Source organism: Protobothrops mucrosquamatus, unplaced genomic scaffold (assembly GCF_001527695.2).
Source record: "Protobothrops mucrosquamatus isolate PMUCROS unplaced genomic scaffold, P.Mucros_1.0 scaffold907, whole genome shotgun sequence".
NCBI classification, from domain to species: Eukaryota; Metazoa; Chordata; class Lepidosauria; order Squamata; family Viperidae; genus Protobothrops; species Protobothrops mucrosquamatus.
This window is the reverse complement of record NW_015387159.1, coordinates 353,802-369,386: the sequence shown is the minus strand read 5'-3', so window position 1 is coordinate 369,386 and position 15,585 is coordinate 353,802. Positions and strand designations below refer to the sequence as shown.

Genomic DNA, 15,585 nt, shown 5'->3' with positions numbered 1-15,585 from the left:
AATGTATTACTTAAATTCAGCAATAAACACAGAAAATGTCAGTGTCAATAAAACATTCTAGCAAAACCCAAATGTCAACATGCTTGAAGTTATTTCTGCTCACTTTTGCCTTAGGTTGAGGCAGTTTTTCTTTCATGCAGCTTAAGTATGCTTGCAATTCCCTATAGATTTTTTTAATAGTCAGTTAGATTCAGTTGCCTTTTTTTTTCCTGTGAAAAGAGGTTTACACTCACAGAATCTTCTTCTGTTTTGGAAGAGAACACTGATTCCGTCCATTGTATTGATTTTCATTTGTGATTTGTTCCTTTTTGTCATTATAGGTTGCTAATATTAACCTTAGTCACTATGCCAAACTAGCTCTCTAGTTAATACATACACCCCTAATTAAGTTATTATATTAGATGAATGAACATGTTTAAGGTTTGTAGAACAACAAAAGCAAATCAATTCACCTTCAAAATATATTTTAAATATTTTATATCAAATACATAAAAATGAAACTGATAATCTTCAGTGGATTCAATTTCCTATGTATTCTTCTAGGAAAATAGGACCCTGGATTGAGATAATTTTTATAAAAAATAAAATAAAAAGAATAATGCAGCAATTGCATTTGAATTACTAATTGTATATTGATTTTTATAAGTAGCAGAAGGTGGACATTATTATTATAATTTAATAATTCTAATACTTCAAATTTCCATATAATCAGTCAGAAACTACATGGAAACATAACTCTCCTGTACAAATTGTGACATGCATAGATAAATAATTGAAGCATCTTTTTTTTCAACAATTCTAAAGGAAAAGTGAAGAGGAAAAAAAAGTATGAAAAGTTTAAACCTGAATTCATTACTCAGGATACAGCCACTAATTTGCTCAGTTGCAATCAATAAAACAAACAGGTCAAGCAGACATAGCTGTGAGACTTGATTAACATTTATGTAAACAACCAATACTACAGATGTTTCTTTCAATGCTAGCTACAAAAAAGCACCAGGAAACAAGGAGTAATCAGTTGTGTAAGCCATTCTGGATCATAATCAATTCCTATCAATATTAGCACACATTCAGAACTGAATTAAACAGAGCAGCAGCACATCATAGAACAGCTATTTCAGGCTGTGTGAAAAGGCATAGAAGAGACACTTTGGCAAGATGCTTGCAACCCTTATTTGACATCAGCCATCCAAGTAATTGGTCTTTAAAATTTAGATCTCGTGTACACTTTTCTGCAGGGATTCACAATGCAGGTGAGAATTTTTTAAATAAATGATTCAATTGGTCAGATTTATGTCCACAGACAAAAATCCTTGGCTTCTAACCCAGCTTTTGTGTTGATAGATTCCAACCCTAATGCCATTCTAGCTGTCATATAACTACTCTGTATTTTGAATTATAAAGAAAAATCAATATTACATTGTGCATAAGCTTTCTCCTACCTGATTACTTCCAAATCAGAGCTCCTCTTGACTCTTGTTGGGAGGGGAATGTTGGCTGCAGATGATCAGTGTAAACAAACAGGTACCAGAGTCCTGTTATTGCACTGGCTTACAAGAGTTTTAGGGAGCAGTTTATATACATTTATCACAAGAAGCTTTTTTTAAAAAAAATGTTTTCACCTAGTAATTATCTTATCAATAATTGAAAAGCTCTGTATGTACTATGGACCAATATTTCTATGGGGTTATATTACATTTATATTGCATTGATATATTTGGTTCAGATTTTTATAAGCAAGTTGTTAACTTGAATTTAAATACTTACTTTAAATGCAGAACTTGAAAGTCAGCCCCCTAAGACTTATTTGGATTCTTTGAAAAAAATTAAGGATGAGTTGAACGAATTGGAAAGCAAAGTGCACTCCATCATGAATTCAGTGAATGACTTGAGTCAGGTTGAAAAAGCCTTGCAGCAAACTAAGGTATGTTTCTTCTTGGCACTTGGAACTTAAATTCTACTGTAAGTTCAGATGAAGCACAATATGGGAAGATTGGTTTCATGTCTTTATCACTTACGTTTTTAACTCTGGTGACTAATGTTGGGATGTGGGTGGAAAGTTTCATTGTCTTCTGCATTTTTTAAAAAAAAAGTTGGTGTGAAAACTGCTGTTTAGTGACAGACCGCTAACAGAGACATGGAATGCAGAAATGCAGTTAAAATGAAGGCTGCATTCAAAATATTTATTGAGAAAAACTTTTTTTTCTTAGAAACAATTTAGGAAGTATTAGCTGAATAGTTTAAGTAGCCAGAATAGTCATTTTTATGCAGAGCTGTCAATTTGCAAGTACAAGGAATACGGGGGTAGCTAAGATTAAGCAGATCACAACCCATTTAAGAAAAAGAACATGACAAATACACAAATGCTAATTTATGTGATGGTGCATCTAGTCATTTGGCAGATTCCAAGTGACTGGCAAAAATGAAGATTTGAGCAACATGATTCTAATCTATTTCTGATGCGATCAAAGCAAGGTATGAAATTGGTTCTCATATAAATCATATAAAAACATAGATATATTAATACAATGCCTTTACTAAATCAGTTGAACCAAAGATGCTTTTTTCAAAAGGCAACTGGACTTTGTTTTTCCTTGAAGACATTTCACTTCTCATCCAAGTTGCCTTTTGAAAAAAACAACAACTTTGGGACAATTATGACCTGGATGACTGAGAATCTTCAAAGAAAAATCAATTGAAGTTATTTTAAAGCACAAAGCTATCCCAGGTAAACTTGCTGAGATGGGTGATCCTGTGACAATACCCAAAACGTTCTGTGATAATGTTTCAGTGTTGGAAAAAGTGGTTGAGTCCTTTAATAGGCAGAATAGTTCAAGAAAAGCTTTTAAAGAGAATGTTGAAATGCATTATTAGCAAGTCAGGATTTATTTTATCTGGGCTTTTCCATCTTGGGTTAGAATTTTAGTTACAGTTAATTGATTGTCCCTTTGATGTCAGTGTCTAGAGTTGTGTGTAGAATTTAATTTTAGATTTTCAAATGTTGAAGATGGATGGAATGATATCTCTAACCATTTTTATTATAAACTGTGCCTAAAAATCAACACAAGATGTCAATACAAGAATCAGGGTTTTTTATTAGTTTACTATTTTTAAAAGTTTTTAATTATACAGTATAATTTTCACTTTGGCACTGAACAGCATCCTGGTTCGATACAAAGGTCAATTCAATTACTCCAATAAATCAGATTTTTTTATAGGATATAAAACATGAAGAACACCATTTTATGTAAATATAATTAATATTTTTATATTTATTCCCCGCAGATGGTTTGTGAAACCCTAGAAAATCAAAAAGGCACAGTCGATAAACTTGTTGCAGACACACAAGTATTGGAAAAGCATATTTCTGCTGAAAAATCAAAACTATACAAGAAAGAATTGAAATGTTTGCAAGGATATAGGGATAAATTAAAACTAAAGATTTCTGAAGATGTTCACTTATTGGAAGAAACTGTTTCCAGATTGAGAATATTTGAGGTAACTAGAAATATATTTTGCTTAAATAACTTTTTTGTAAGTATAATATTCCTCATTTTCAAATTAATTTAGGTTCTGCAGCAAGTTATAATGTCAATACCTGTTTATATGATTCCAAATGGTATGTCAATTATGTGAGTCAATCATTCTGCAGGCAGAACTGATTGCAGTGGAATGGAAAAAATAACAATATATCGCCTTGTTCAGTGAAAGTCAATCTAAAAACTAAATAAGCAGAAATAAATTATTTTGGTAGTTTCTTTAAGATTTCATATCTAGTTAGATACCTTTATTGTCATTTTTTACTGTGGGCACATTGGCACACATTAAAAATGAAATTTAGTTGCTTGCTCTCAAAATTGTACATATGCATAACACACCTTTAAACATGCTGTATACAACATATATATAAACTTTCACCCTTACATATAAATAACATATAAATATTAATCACTGTCCATCTTGAATACATAACGGAAGGAAGGAAGGAAGGAAGGAAGGAAGGAAGGAAACTTGAGAGTTCACAAGGTTAATACTGTATGGAACAAAACTGTGACTGAATCTGGATGTTCTGCTTCGGATACCATTAAGCCTCCTCCCAGAAGGTAACACGGAAAACAGGTTGTGAAGAGGATGTGTAGTGTCCCGGACAATCTTGCGGACTCTGCTCAAGAAACGCTTATATGCTATGTCCTGGATGAAAGGGAGGGAACTGCCAATAATCTTTTCTGCCATCCTCACCACTCTCTGCACTGCCTTCCTGTCTGAAGCAGTGATGCTTCCAAACCATAATGCTGTATGATAGGATGCTCTCAATCCTCCCTCTGTAGAAAGTGGTAAAGATAGGGGAAGAAAGATGTGCTTTTCTCATGCAATGTAGAAAATGCAGGTGCTGCTGTGCCCGCTTCACCAGTTTCTCAATGTTGAGTGATCAAGCCAGCCTACTTGTTAACTGCACACCCAGGAATTTGATTCTTGTAACCATCTCCACAGGTGAATCATTAATACATAGGGGAGTGTGGCTGTGCCTACCTTTTCTGAAATTGACAATGATCTCTTTGGTTTTTCCAATGTTTAAAACTAGGGTGTTTTTCTTTCAACCTCCTTGTGGTAAGCACCTTTATTGCCATCTTGAATAAGGCCCACTATTGTTGTATTGTCTGCATATTTCATAATATGGTTGGTGGCAAACCTAGCACAACAGTCATGGGTCAATAGGGTGAACAGCAGTGGACTTAGGACGCAGCCCTGAGGAGAATCTGTGCTCAAGAAAATGGTGTTGGAAATATTTGTTCCAGCTCGCACATATTGGGGACTGTTAGTAAGAAAATCAAGAATCCAGTTGCACAAAGGGGTGTTTAAGCTGAAAAGGCCCACTTGTCTACTAGATGCTGGGGAATGATTGTATTAAATGCCGAACTGAAGTCAACAAACAGCAAGGTTGACAAAATGTACATGAGTATTTCTTTCCTCTAAGTGCTCCAATCTCAGATGGAGAACAGAAGAAATAGCATCTTCTGTAGAGCGATTTGGTCGGTAAGCAAACTGAACTGGGTCAAATACTGGCGGGAGGCTATATACAATAATGTCCTTTATCAGCCTCTCAAAGCATTTCATAATGATGGATGTCAGTGCGACACTTTATGTTGTTTAGTGCCTGTAAATATAAATTTTAAACTTTAAACTTGAAGTTGTAAAAGTCTCCAGTGATTGTATGTATATACTTGGTTTCCAACTACTGTTTAGTTGAGAAAATGGGGCTTGATTTATTAGCTGACATTTAAAACATTTATTTCCTGCATGGTTGTTTTTTTTCCTCTCTGCTGTGGAACGACAATGAATATTAACTGTTTCTGTAAAGCAGGGGTCATGCACTCAGTGTAGTAACAGAATGGATAATAAACTAAAATAATAGTCCTAACAACTTTCTGGGTTAGTTGACACATTTGCAATTATGACAGCATATCATTGGTGCAATCACAGAATAGTTCCAGAGGTCCAGGGCTTCTAGATTCATACAGTACTGCTACATTCGGCACTCTTGATAATGATATAACATTAATCATTTGACCTCTGGATATATTTCCTAAGAAAGAACTAGTATGGGTGCACTATTTTTAGTTTTGAAGAATATCTGTGAAGGAGCTCAAAGGGCACTCAAAGGTATTATTTGAAATGAAGTTCAATGGGCTATTTGTGAGATCATATAATCTCATATAATCATATAAAACCAAGAATTTGTCTCTCATTAACTTGATGGGATGAAGATATTAGTGGATATGGAAATTCTGAAACATCAAAGGAAATAGTGGCCAGAAAGAATAAGAATAAACACCTTTGAGTTTGAAAATCAGAAAAAAACATTTTGGTGAGGACAATACATGGAAAGGGAAAATGGAAACTAATAGGAGAAACAGATGAAAGGCAAAATATTAGCTATTAGGATAAATTAGAGACCTAGAAGCAAATGATAGAATAACATTCTGACAATATTTAGAAGGGATGGGTGTTCAAGAACAGGAAAAAATGTAGGTGTCTTTAAATGCAATCTAATTTGAGTCAAAAGAGGAAAAAAAATAAGTGATTGATTTGGAGAGTCCAGAGCTAGTGGTCCATAAGGAATATTTAACCTTAAAATGATTCTTTTAATACCATATAACTATTAGTCAGTATATAAAGGCCTCCATTCTAAAAACTGAGCAAATATCTTTGGGACTATAGTATGTTCCATCAGTTTTGGACACACTTCATAAATGAATAAAAATTGGAGGTAGAGCTAAGAATATAAGAACTGGACAATCATTTATAGAATAGAATAGAATAGAATAGAATAGAATAGAATAGAATAGAGCTGGAAGGGACCTTAGAAGTCTTCTAGTCCAGCCTCCTGCTCAAGCAGGAGAACCTATACCATCTCAGACAGGTAATTGTCCAGTCTCTTGAAAATTTCCAGTGATGGAGCGCCCACGATTTCTGAGGGTAAGCTGTTCCACTGGTTGATTATCCTCACTGTCAGGAAGTTTCTCCTTAATTCCAGGTTGCTTCTCTCTTTGATCAGTTTCCAACCATTGTTTCTTGTCCTTCCCTCTGGTGCTTTGGTGAACAACCTGACCCCCTCTTCTTTGTGGCAGCCTCTCAGATACTGGAACACTGCTATCATGTCTCCCCTATTTCTTCTTTTCTTTAGACTAGCCAAACCCAGGTTCTGCAGCCATTCTTCATGTGTTTTGGTCTCCAGGACTTTGATCATCTTAGTTGCTCTTCTCTGAATTTTTTCCAAGCTCTCAACATCTTTTTTGTGATAGGGTGACCAAAATTGGCTGCAGTGAGAATTTAATTTTAAATGTGAATGTTGCTGAATCTAAAACGTATGGTTCTGGGGCATGGCTGAGGACTTAGTTGTTGTTTGGAATGAGAGAGTAACCATAGCCCTAGACCCGTGGTGACAAACCTATGGCATGCGTGCCACAGGTGGCACGCAGAGTCCTCTCTGTGGGCACGTGCGCCATCGCCCCAGTCCTAGGCTTTCAGCTGGGTTTTATAAAACCTTTTCACTTTAGGCCTTCACCACCGTGTGCAAAAAAAAAAAAGGTTCAATCAATCAGTCAATTTTAACTTCTTGCGTGGAAAAAAAAGATCTCGCAAAGTTGGAATTGATTGATTGAACTTTTTAGTTTCGCCCAGTCTGCCGTTACCTCCACAGCCACACCCATTCAGTGGCCACGCCCACCCAATGGGTCACACCCACTCAATGGGGCACACCTACCCGGCACCCAATGATACATAAGTGGGTTTTGGGTACTCGGTCTCTAAAAGGTTTGCCATCGCTGCCCTAGACAGAACTGTACCTGCATGGACCCTCTATGTCCTTGTATCCTGGAACCTGTACTGGTTTTCAGAGGAACTCCAGGAGATGAATTGGCATAAGAAACGCCCATAATCCTCCTGAAGTAAAACTGTTAAAGTGTGAGTGAGAGCCTTTCTTAAGGTTTACCTCATGACAATAAGAGCAGCAAAACATAGTAATTTTTTTCTTTATTACATTTATGGACAACTAGTTGGCAGCCATGTGTAAAGGGATCTGGTCCCTCCTGTTAAGGACGGTCCAGAAGAACATTGCAAGGTATTGTGAGCATTATTCTAGGCATCTGTCAAATAAAGTCCCTTGGAGTTTATTGGAATTTGACTCTGTGTAGGTCAGTGGGGTTGGATGAATCTGTTAGTCCTGATAAACTGGAGAAAGTTTTTGGAATTGTGAGCTCAGGGTTCTGCCACCCAATGTTCACTAGGTTACTAGTAGGTTCTTTAAGACAGGGGTACCCAATCCCCAGCCTGCGGACTGGTACTGGTCCATTGCCCTTTGGAAACCGGGCCATGCAAGGAGCAAGTGAGCGCATGAAGCTCCATTTGTGCAAGCGGGTGTGCACGTGAAATCATCCCCTGCCGCGGCTGGTCCATGGAGCTGAAAAGATTGAGGACCGCTGCGTTTTAAGGATTCAAGACAATGACTAAACAAAATTGTGGAGGAAAAAAAGTCCAGATGTTTAGTGAAGTAATATAAATTACAAAAGAAAGTATACCTAATGTCCTTTCTAAAGCAGACAGGAACTGTAAAAGCCTACATTTGACAGGGACAGGTTATATGCTGGATTGCTTGTCTCCATTTATTTTTACCCATCAGATCTAACAGGGTGAACATTTTCCAGTTTCTTCTATGAATGTGAGATATAAGAAATGTGCCTTCTCTCTCATGGAGCCTGTTGAGTTCCATGAGATCTGGATGGCCGTGACCATAAGGTTTCAAAGTCTTGGCTTTTCCCTGAAGCACTGGGGCCAGATGGTTAGGCGAAGCTAGTTGGCTTGGCTGTGCTTTGCTTGCTTACTATTTGATTTGCAACAGGAAGGAAATTTTTTAATCTTAGGCACATTGCATTTGATTTTTATTACAGTTGCTTTTAATCATTTTGGGCTGCTGCTGTTCTTGGCTTTTAACCTATTGTTCGCTGCCCAGAGTTGCATTTGTGAGATTGACAGCCATGTAAATCATGTAAATAAATAATCCTACATAAATGTAATAAAAAATGTATTTTTGGTCACATGTTTTTCTATTTTAGTGAAATATGACTCTGGTCCTTGCTCAGTTCCAAGATAGGAGTCTAAAGGGTTGTAAATCTACTATTCAGGCAACTCAGAAACTGTTTTTTTTCCTTGTTTAATGTAGTTACTACTCTATGTTGACTGTCACTTAAAAAGATGTCTGTCTAGTTGGATTTCTTGGTTAACAAATATTTACATGAACCTAGTAAAATGTTATGAGCAGATATTTGCATTTTTTAAATGTACATGGTAACTAATTATAGACAATTGAATATTTGGCCTTTGAGTAATACTGTACATCACATTACAGAACATTAACTTTCCTATATTATATTCAGGCTGATTCAAAAGTAGTTCAGAGGTGGCTGGATTCTGTGAAAGATTTCCTAATGAAAGACCAAATGAAGCAAACAGAATCTGAATGTCTTCAGAGACAGCTTGATCAATGCACGGTAAGATTTATCAATTTATTATACTATTGTATATTCACATTTTGTTTATTCCTTGGCTGTGTCTAAACATTGTGAAGAACACTGCATGAAGCTTCTGTTATCAAGGAGCTATTATTGCTATATTTTCAATTTGTGCATGCAGAGTAATAATGCAAATGCAAGATGGAAGAAGGAAGTCTCTTTTTATGTATGTCATCGGTGGAATCCAATAAGCTATCTGTAGCCTGGTTCTTAGCACACAAAGGATCTTGTGTGCTGATTCACAGATGCTACCCATAAACATCTTAATTGTTATGATAAATGTTTAGAAAAAGAATATAAACTTTTTAGCATTTTGTATTTTTATGCTCACTCTCTTTGGCACATCTAGTTACCATTCCTTTACTTTTGTTCTTAGAGGAAAATGTCCCTAAGGAAATCCCTCTCCTCCTTTAATTAAAAGCAATTTATTAGAGCTATTAGCTCTTTTTGGTCCTAGTCTCCACTTGCAAGCTAGCAATAATGATGTAGGTCTGATGAGTGGCTTGACAGATCTGGGCTTGCTTAATTTCAGTTGTACCAGCCTTTGAACCCTTGGAGGCTTGGATCATCTTTTTTTTTTTTTTACAAGCCAAATCAGATACGGGTAGAGAATGTGCTGAAAAAATGTCCCCCTTTGGGTTAATTATGAAATTTTACTGATGTTTCAGAAGCAAGACTTTTTAGCAGGGCAACCACTATGCATAATGGCAGATTCTCCACATTATAGATATAAACCCTTATGTGATGGTATACTTTCTCTGGGCAGTAAATAGGGTTATTCTGTTTTCCTAATGCATGGTTTTAGTTCACAAGTCTCCTGTATGGGGCTCATAGAAAGAGAAAAATGAATAGCGAATAGTGGCATCCATTCTCATCCATACTTTTTTTAGCTGCTGGAGTCTTCCATCATTTCCAAAACAGAACTGAATCAGCGTAGTTCTTGTCTTCATCTTGTTTGTCATAAAAATTGTTTCTTTTTAAATTTGTCAGTTAGGCCGTCATATCTGGAATCAAAAGTTGAAAATTTGTAGATACTCCCATATTCTATCAAAGTTAGACGTTTTATAATCAGCTGAAACTAGTATCATAGGATCTTTGGAAGCAGCTTTTAGGCAGATCCTAACTGTAGCATAGTTGTGTTGTTATCAGTGCTAGTGTGAATTAGACGTATTCATTTTGTAGCTGTGTCAGTCATCAAGAATATCATGAATCTTTTATGGGTTTGATCAGTGTTGAAGCTCTTGTTGTGTTCACAGGGAGATATATAAATCCATTGCTTATTTTACCTACTTTCTTGTATTTAATAGACACCTTTCTTATTATTCAGCTTTGGTATTAAGTGATAGGGGCTATTGACATAAATAAATAAATTAATATTAAAAAAGAAAAAAAACCGTTTCCTTTATTTGGATAAAAGCCCTTGGATATCTGAAGGACTGCTTTCTCGATTGCAGCCATTAACTTGGTTAACATAGTTATGCAGTTTAGTTCTACTATGTGTGCTGTATGAACACTGATATTTTTAAATGATAGTTTATCATTAAGCATGTTATGTGTATCCAGAATTTTTTTTTTTATCAGACCAAGGATTAAGTAACCATTTATCCCTTAAATCTCCTTCCAAGGATAAAAATCCTATCATTAATAAATGGTCATTTTGCCACCAAATTTTGGTGATCCAATATTACAGTGTAAAGTATGGTTAAGGAGTTGCTCACTCCTGGTTAATATGAGATAATGAAATGACATCCCCCCCCTCTCTCTGTATGTCCATATATTAAATTATTTTGCTAATTATTTTTTTCAAACATAATAGTAAGTCTTTGAAATCCATAAAAGTGTCTCAGAAATAAGCAACATCTCAAGTTGCATCTTTGGAAATAGATATTAAAATATGTTTTCTCATTTATGAACAGCTGTTTATTATTGAAATGGAAAAGATTGAGTTGTCTCTAAAAGAGATGAAGGAAATAGATTCTTCTTTAAGAAGCCAGCCTGCTAATGCTTGGGTGAAATCCAAACTGACAGACATCCAATCCCAGTGGGACAAACTAAGCAAGCAGGTTAGTTCTTGGTACTATTACTCTTGCATTTTCATATCTGTCATTGTACTCAAGTAGTAGCATTGTTACATGCATTGCAATCAATCATAATATCAAACATATTTATTTTATTTTATTTTATTTTCAGCATATAAAATCCCACTTTCATATTTACAAGTGCCTAAATGGAAATGCAAACTAAATAATTGCATTTATGTTACTCTGTGTTGTTTTTGTTAGTTGCGAAGTCGTGTCCAACCCATTGCGACCCCATGGACAACATTCCTCCAGGCCTTCCTGTCTTCTACCATCTTCTGGAGTCCATTTAAGTTCATGCCTACTGCTTCAGTGACTCCATCCAGCCACCTCATTCTCTGTCATCCCCTTCTTCTATTGCCCTCAATCTTTCCTAGCATTAGGCTCTTCTCCAGTGAGTCCTTCCTTCTCATTAGGTGGCCAAAGTATTTGAGTTTCAACTTCAGGATCTGGCCTTCTAAAGAGCAGTCAGGGTTGATCTCCTCTAGGACTGACTGGTTTGATCGCCTTGTAGTCCAGACTCGCAGGAGTCTTCTCCAGTACCATAGTTCAAAGACCTCAATTCTTTTGCGCTCAGCCTTTCTTATGGTCCAATTTTCACAGCCATACGTTGCAACTGGGAAAACCATGGCCTTGACTATATGTACTTTTGTTGGCAGGGTGATGTCTCTGCTTTTTAGTATGCTGTCTAGATTTGCCATAGCTCCTCAAGAGCAAGCGTCTTTTAATTTCTTACGTTACTCTATGAGAAACCATCAATTTTATAATAAACCAATTTAATTTTAAAACTATAGAACTAATATACAGTGCTATAATTTAATACAGCAAACATGGGATGAATTACAACTCCCAATATTCTTTATTGTTGGTTGACAGTTATGTAGTAATTCAGCTTGAGGGCTATAAGATTTGTTATAGTGTAAACTAGGCTCTGGGATTTTTTCAGTTCAAATTTTATTTTTAAGTCACCTTGCCAGATAGATGATGCTGTTTTAGGCTCATTTCCTTATCTGTTTGAAATTCTCATCAGAAAATATATCAAATGAGCCATTTTGTTTAACTGGTAGGGCAATTATTGCTATTTATACTGATAGGAAATTTTCAATATTTCCATATCATCTAAATGATAAGATTTTACCTACACTATAACTCTGTTTCCTTGCATCCCTCATGATCTTTAGAAAACATAAAAAATGACATCATTCTTTCAGGTTAGTCAGTCTATATTCTGGACTGGACTTGTGAATATACTCGGAAGAAAATATTTTAAAAGACAGTTCATTAAGTGGAACTGAGAGTGTTAATAATGGGTTAGTCTTGGTGAAATCTAAATACTTGCAACAAGAATCTGTTGCTAGTTCATTGCTGCTAACATATTTTATTAACACTCACGATAACTATGATCACCACCACCACCACCACCACATCACTATCATCATGGGTTACTTCATTGTTAATGTGAACAGTAAATAATTAAAAATTAAGCAAAACAGTATTAGTTACGTTTGCCAGTTCTTGTAACTATAGAATATTATTTCCTAGATTTCCTGTTGAAGAAAATGCTGAATGTTACTATCTCAAAATAACTTTCACCATTCTGTTGATCATGTGTTTTTCTTTCATCAGTTGTACAGCAGTCTTTAAATAATACGAGTTTAAATAATGCTGTCCACCTTACGTTGTTTTGCTTGAATTGCTAGATCATTAGCCATAAAAATCAATTATCAGAAAATCAAGAAAAAGCTGTCAATCTCAAAAAGGATGTGGCAGAAATGCAAGAATGGATGGCTCAGGCTGAAGAGGAATATTTGGAGAAGGATTTTGAATATAAGAATCCAGATGAGCTAGAGAATGCAGTGGAAGAAATGAAGGTCAGGAATACTTGAAAAGCATTTTAAAAATGATATAGTCACTAAACTTGGGTGTGTAATAGTTGTTGTTGTTATTGTTGTTCTTATTATTGATCATTGCACAGTCAGCCAGATGTTCAGACTGGATTTGGCATTTTGTCTACCTATCGAGTCCTTACCCAGGACCTGGGATAGGCAGATGTGGATGTTTGATGGTATTACAGATATTGTCGCAGGATGGAAGCAGTTCCTAGTAAGGCCGCCTTCTGCAATTAACTAATGGCAAATTTGTCAATGCCGATGGTGTTCAAGTGGTGCTCCAGTTGTTTTGGGATTGCACACAAGGCGCCTATTACTATTGGTACTACCCTTGCTTGCCTTTGCCACATTCTTTCTATTTCTATTTCTATTTCTATTTCTATTACTGCTACTCCTGCTGCTGCTACTACTACTACTACTACTACTACTAGTACTACTATTATTATTATTATTATTATTATTATTATTATTATTATTATTATTATTATTATTATTATTATTATTATTATTATTATTATTACATCAGAATGTCCTTGTCCGGAAAGTTTTTCAGAACAGAGTAATTTGTTTTTTAAGAGCTTAAAGCTGACTATCCTTCCTACGTACTCTTGAAAATGAATTAAATTAGGACTAGGATTATTTACATATTTATAAGACCATATTTTGTCCAGTGTCACGACTAGAGCTTGCACTGTGTGCAAGTGAAAGTGTATGCAAACGTACAAAAAACTGTTGCATATCTTAAAATTCTATATGACTTAAGGTGCTGCTGATAGCTTGAATATGTTGGTTCGTTTGCATACTGAATTTTTTTCTCTCCTTTGAGCCCAGATTGCTGCATAGCCCTGCCATGTACTCTGCAATTTGATCAGATGGCTTCAGGCTACTTCTGTTTGATCAGCAAATACTGCTTGGAGTAGAAATTCCTGATCTTGCTACATAGTGAGATTAGAGGAGGCTGGAGTTTGGAATGACATTTGCTTTAATTTTACAGTGAACGTAGAATTAGTGGATTTAATAAGATAACTTAGCATTTCAAAACTATGACAGGGATGAAGAGCCCATTTTGCTTATTCTTGAAATTTCATGCTGCTGTCTCTTAGCTTAATTTTATATATGCTTGTATCCTAATCTAATTCATATCATATGTCTAATTGTAATTTAATAGTGACTAATCAGCTGTCTGAGAAAACACAATGGATGCACAGTTGGGAGCAGCAAATTACAAAATATTGTAATATTTACATACATTTGAAAAGATTACAGCTATTATGAATGCAAAGAGTCTTTTTTTATTTCTTGTTCATTCTACACATTACAAGTGTAGTATATTGTAAAGAACTGACATTGTCAATAGCCTGGCTATCAAACACTAAATCACTCTGAAGGATTTTTTTTAACATTAGAAAATGTGGCAGCTCATTTAATAAAGCTTTTTGAATTGAATGACAGGATTGCCACTGGCATTTTCTGTTAAATTAGAAAGGGTTTTGTAATTGAATGCTCTGTAGCCCTTGCCAGTCTTGTGCTCCTCAGTTATGTTGACTTTGCAACTGCCAGAATTGCTAGTCAGCGTGACCTTGGTGTTTGAAAAATTATTTATTTCGAAACAGTCACATTCAATAGAATGATAAACTTGGCACTTTTAAAAATATTTTTTCACGTTTAGAAATGTAGTACTCTTGATTGTAGTGAGATTATTAAAAATTATACCAGAAAAATGTACTAGTTAATGTTGGCCATATAAATTGGGAATTTTGAGACAATGGTCTTTATGCATAGGAAGTATTTATCTTGGGATGAGTTGACTTCATACAACCAGATTTATATAAATCAGTTTGCAACAGAATATCTGTGGAGATGAAATCCATTTGTATGTCAAGGAAGGCCAAAATGATGGTGGGCAACTAGCGTAATAAGTGATAAACAGGCAGTATTTATTACAGAGTCCAGTGGAGTTGGGTGGCTTATAAATTCAGATCAATCAAATATGATAGAACTTCAAGTGAGGTGTCTTGGGATCCATGTATATATCAAATACAATGTAACAATTCATTTCAATATTTTAAGTATTAGTTCAGATTCCATTGTTAACACAGTGATTGCAATTTAGTTTGGTCATTATTTGCTTCCTCTGGGCAGAGAGCAAAGGAAGATGTGCTGCAGAAAGAAGTGCGGGTGAAAATTCTGAAAGACAGCATCAAAATGCTAGCTGCTAAACTGCCATCTGGCGGTCAGGACTTAACAACAGAGCTCAACCTTGTATTGGAGAATTACCAGCTACTGTGCAACAGGATCAGAGGGAAATGCCACACTTTGGAAGTATGATCTATAACTGATTGTTCCTTCCCTTATTTATTTATTTATTTATTTATAATTTAATTTGTATCCCGCCCTTCTCCTCACCGGACTCAGGGCGGCTAACAGCCTTATAAAACAACAGTACAATAAATATCCATATTAAAACCAAATTAAAAGAAAATATTCGTAAAGGCCAATCGTTAAAATTACCCTTAAAATTACCCTTAAAAACCCCACTAAAATTCCCTA

The 15,585-nt window shown here is 35.4% G+C and overlaps 1 protein-coding gene across 1 annotated transcript in view; it reads left to right on the top strand.

Moving 5' to 3' along the window:
- The window catches only part of LOC107290483 (utrophin), a 133,391-nt gene that overhangs the window by 77,024 nt on the left and 40,782 nt on the right, over positions 1-15,585 (top strand). Inside the window, exons 21-26 of the mRNA XM_015819364.1 lie at positions 1,779-1,924; positions 3,286-3,498; positions 8,934-9,047; positions 10,985-11,131; positions 12,847-13,017; positions 15,178-15,357. Coding sequence (XP_015674850.1) covers positions 1,779-1,924; positions 3,286-3,498; positions 8,934-9,047; positions 10,985-11,131; positions 12,847-13,017; positions 15,178-15,357 — 971 coding nt within the window. The remainder of the gene's footprint in view (positions 1-1,778; positions 1,925-3,285; positions 3,499-8,933; positions 9,048-10,984; positions 11,132-12,846; positions 13,018-15,177; positions 15,358-15,585) is intronic.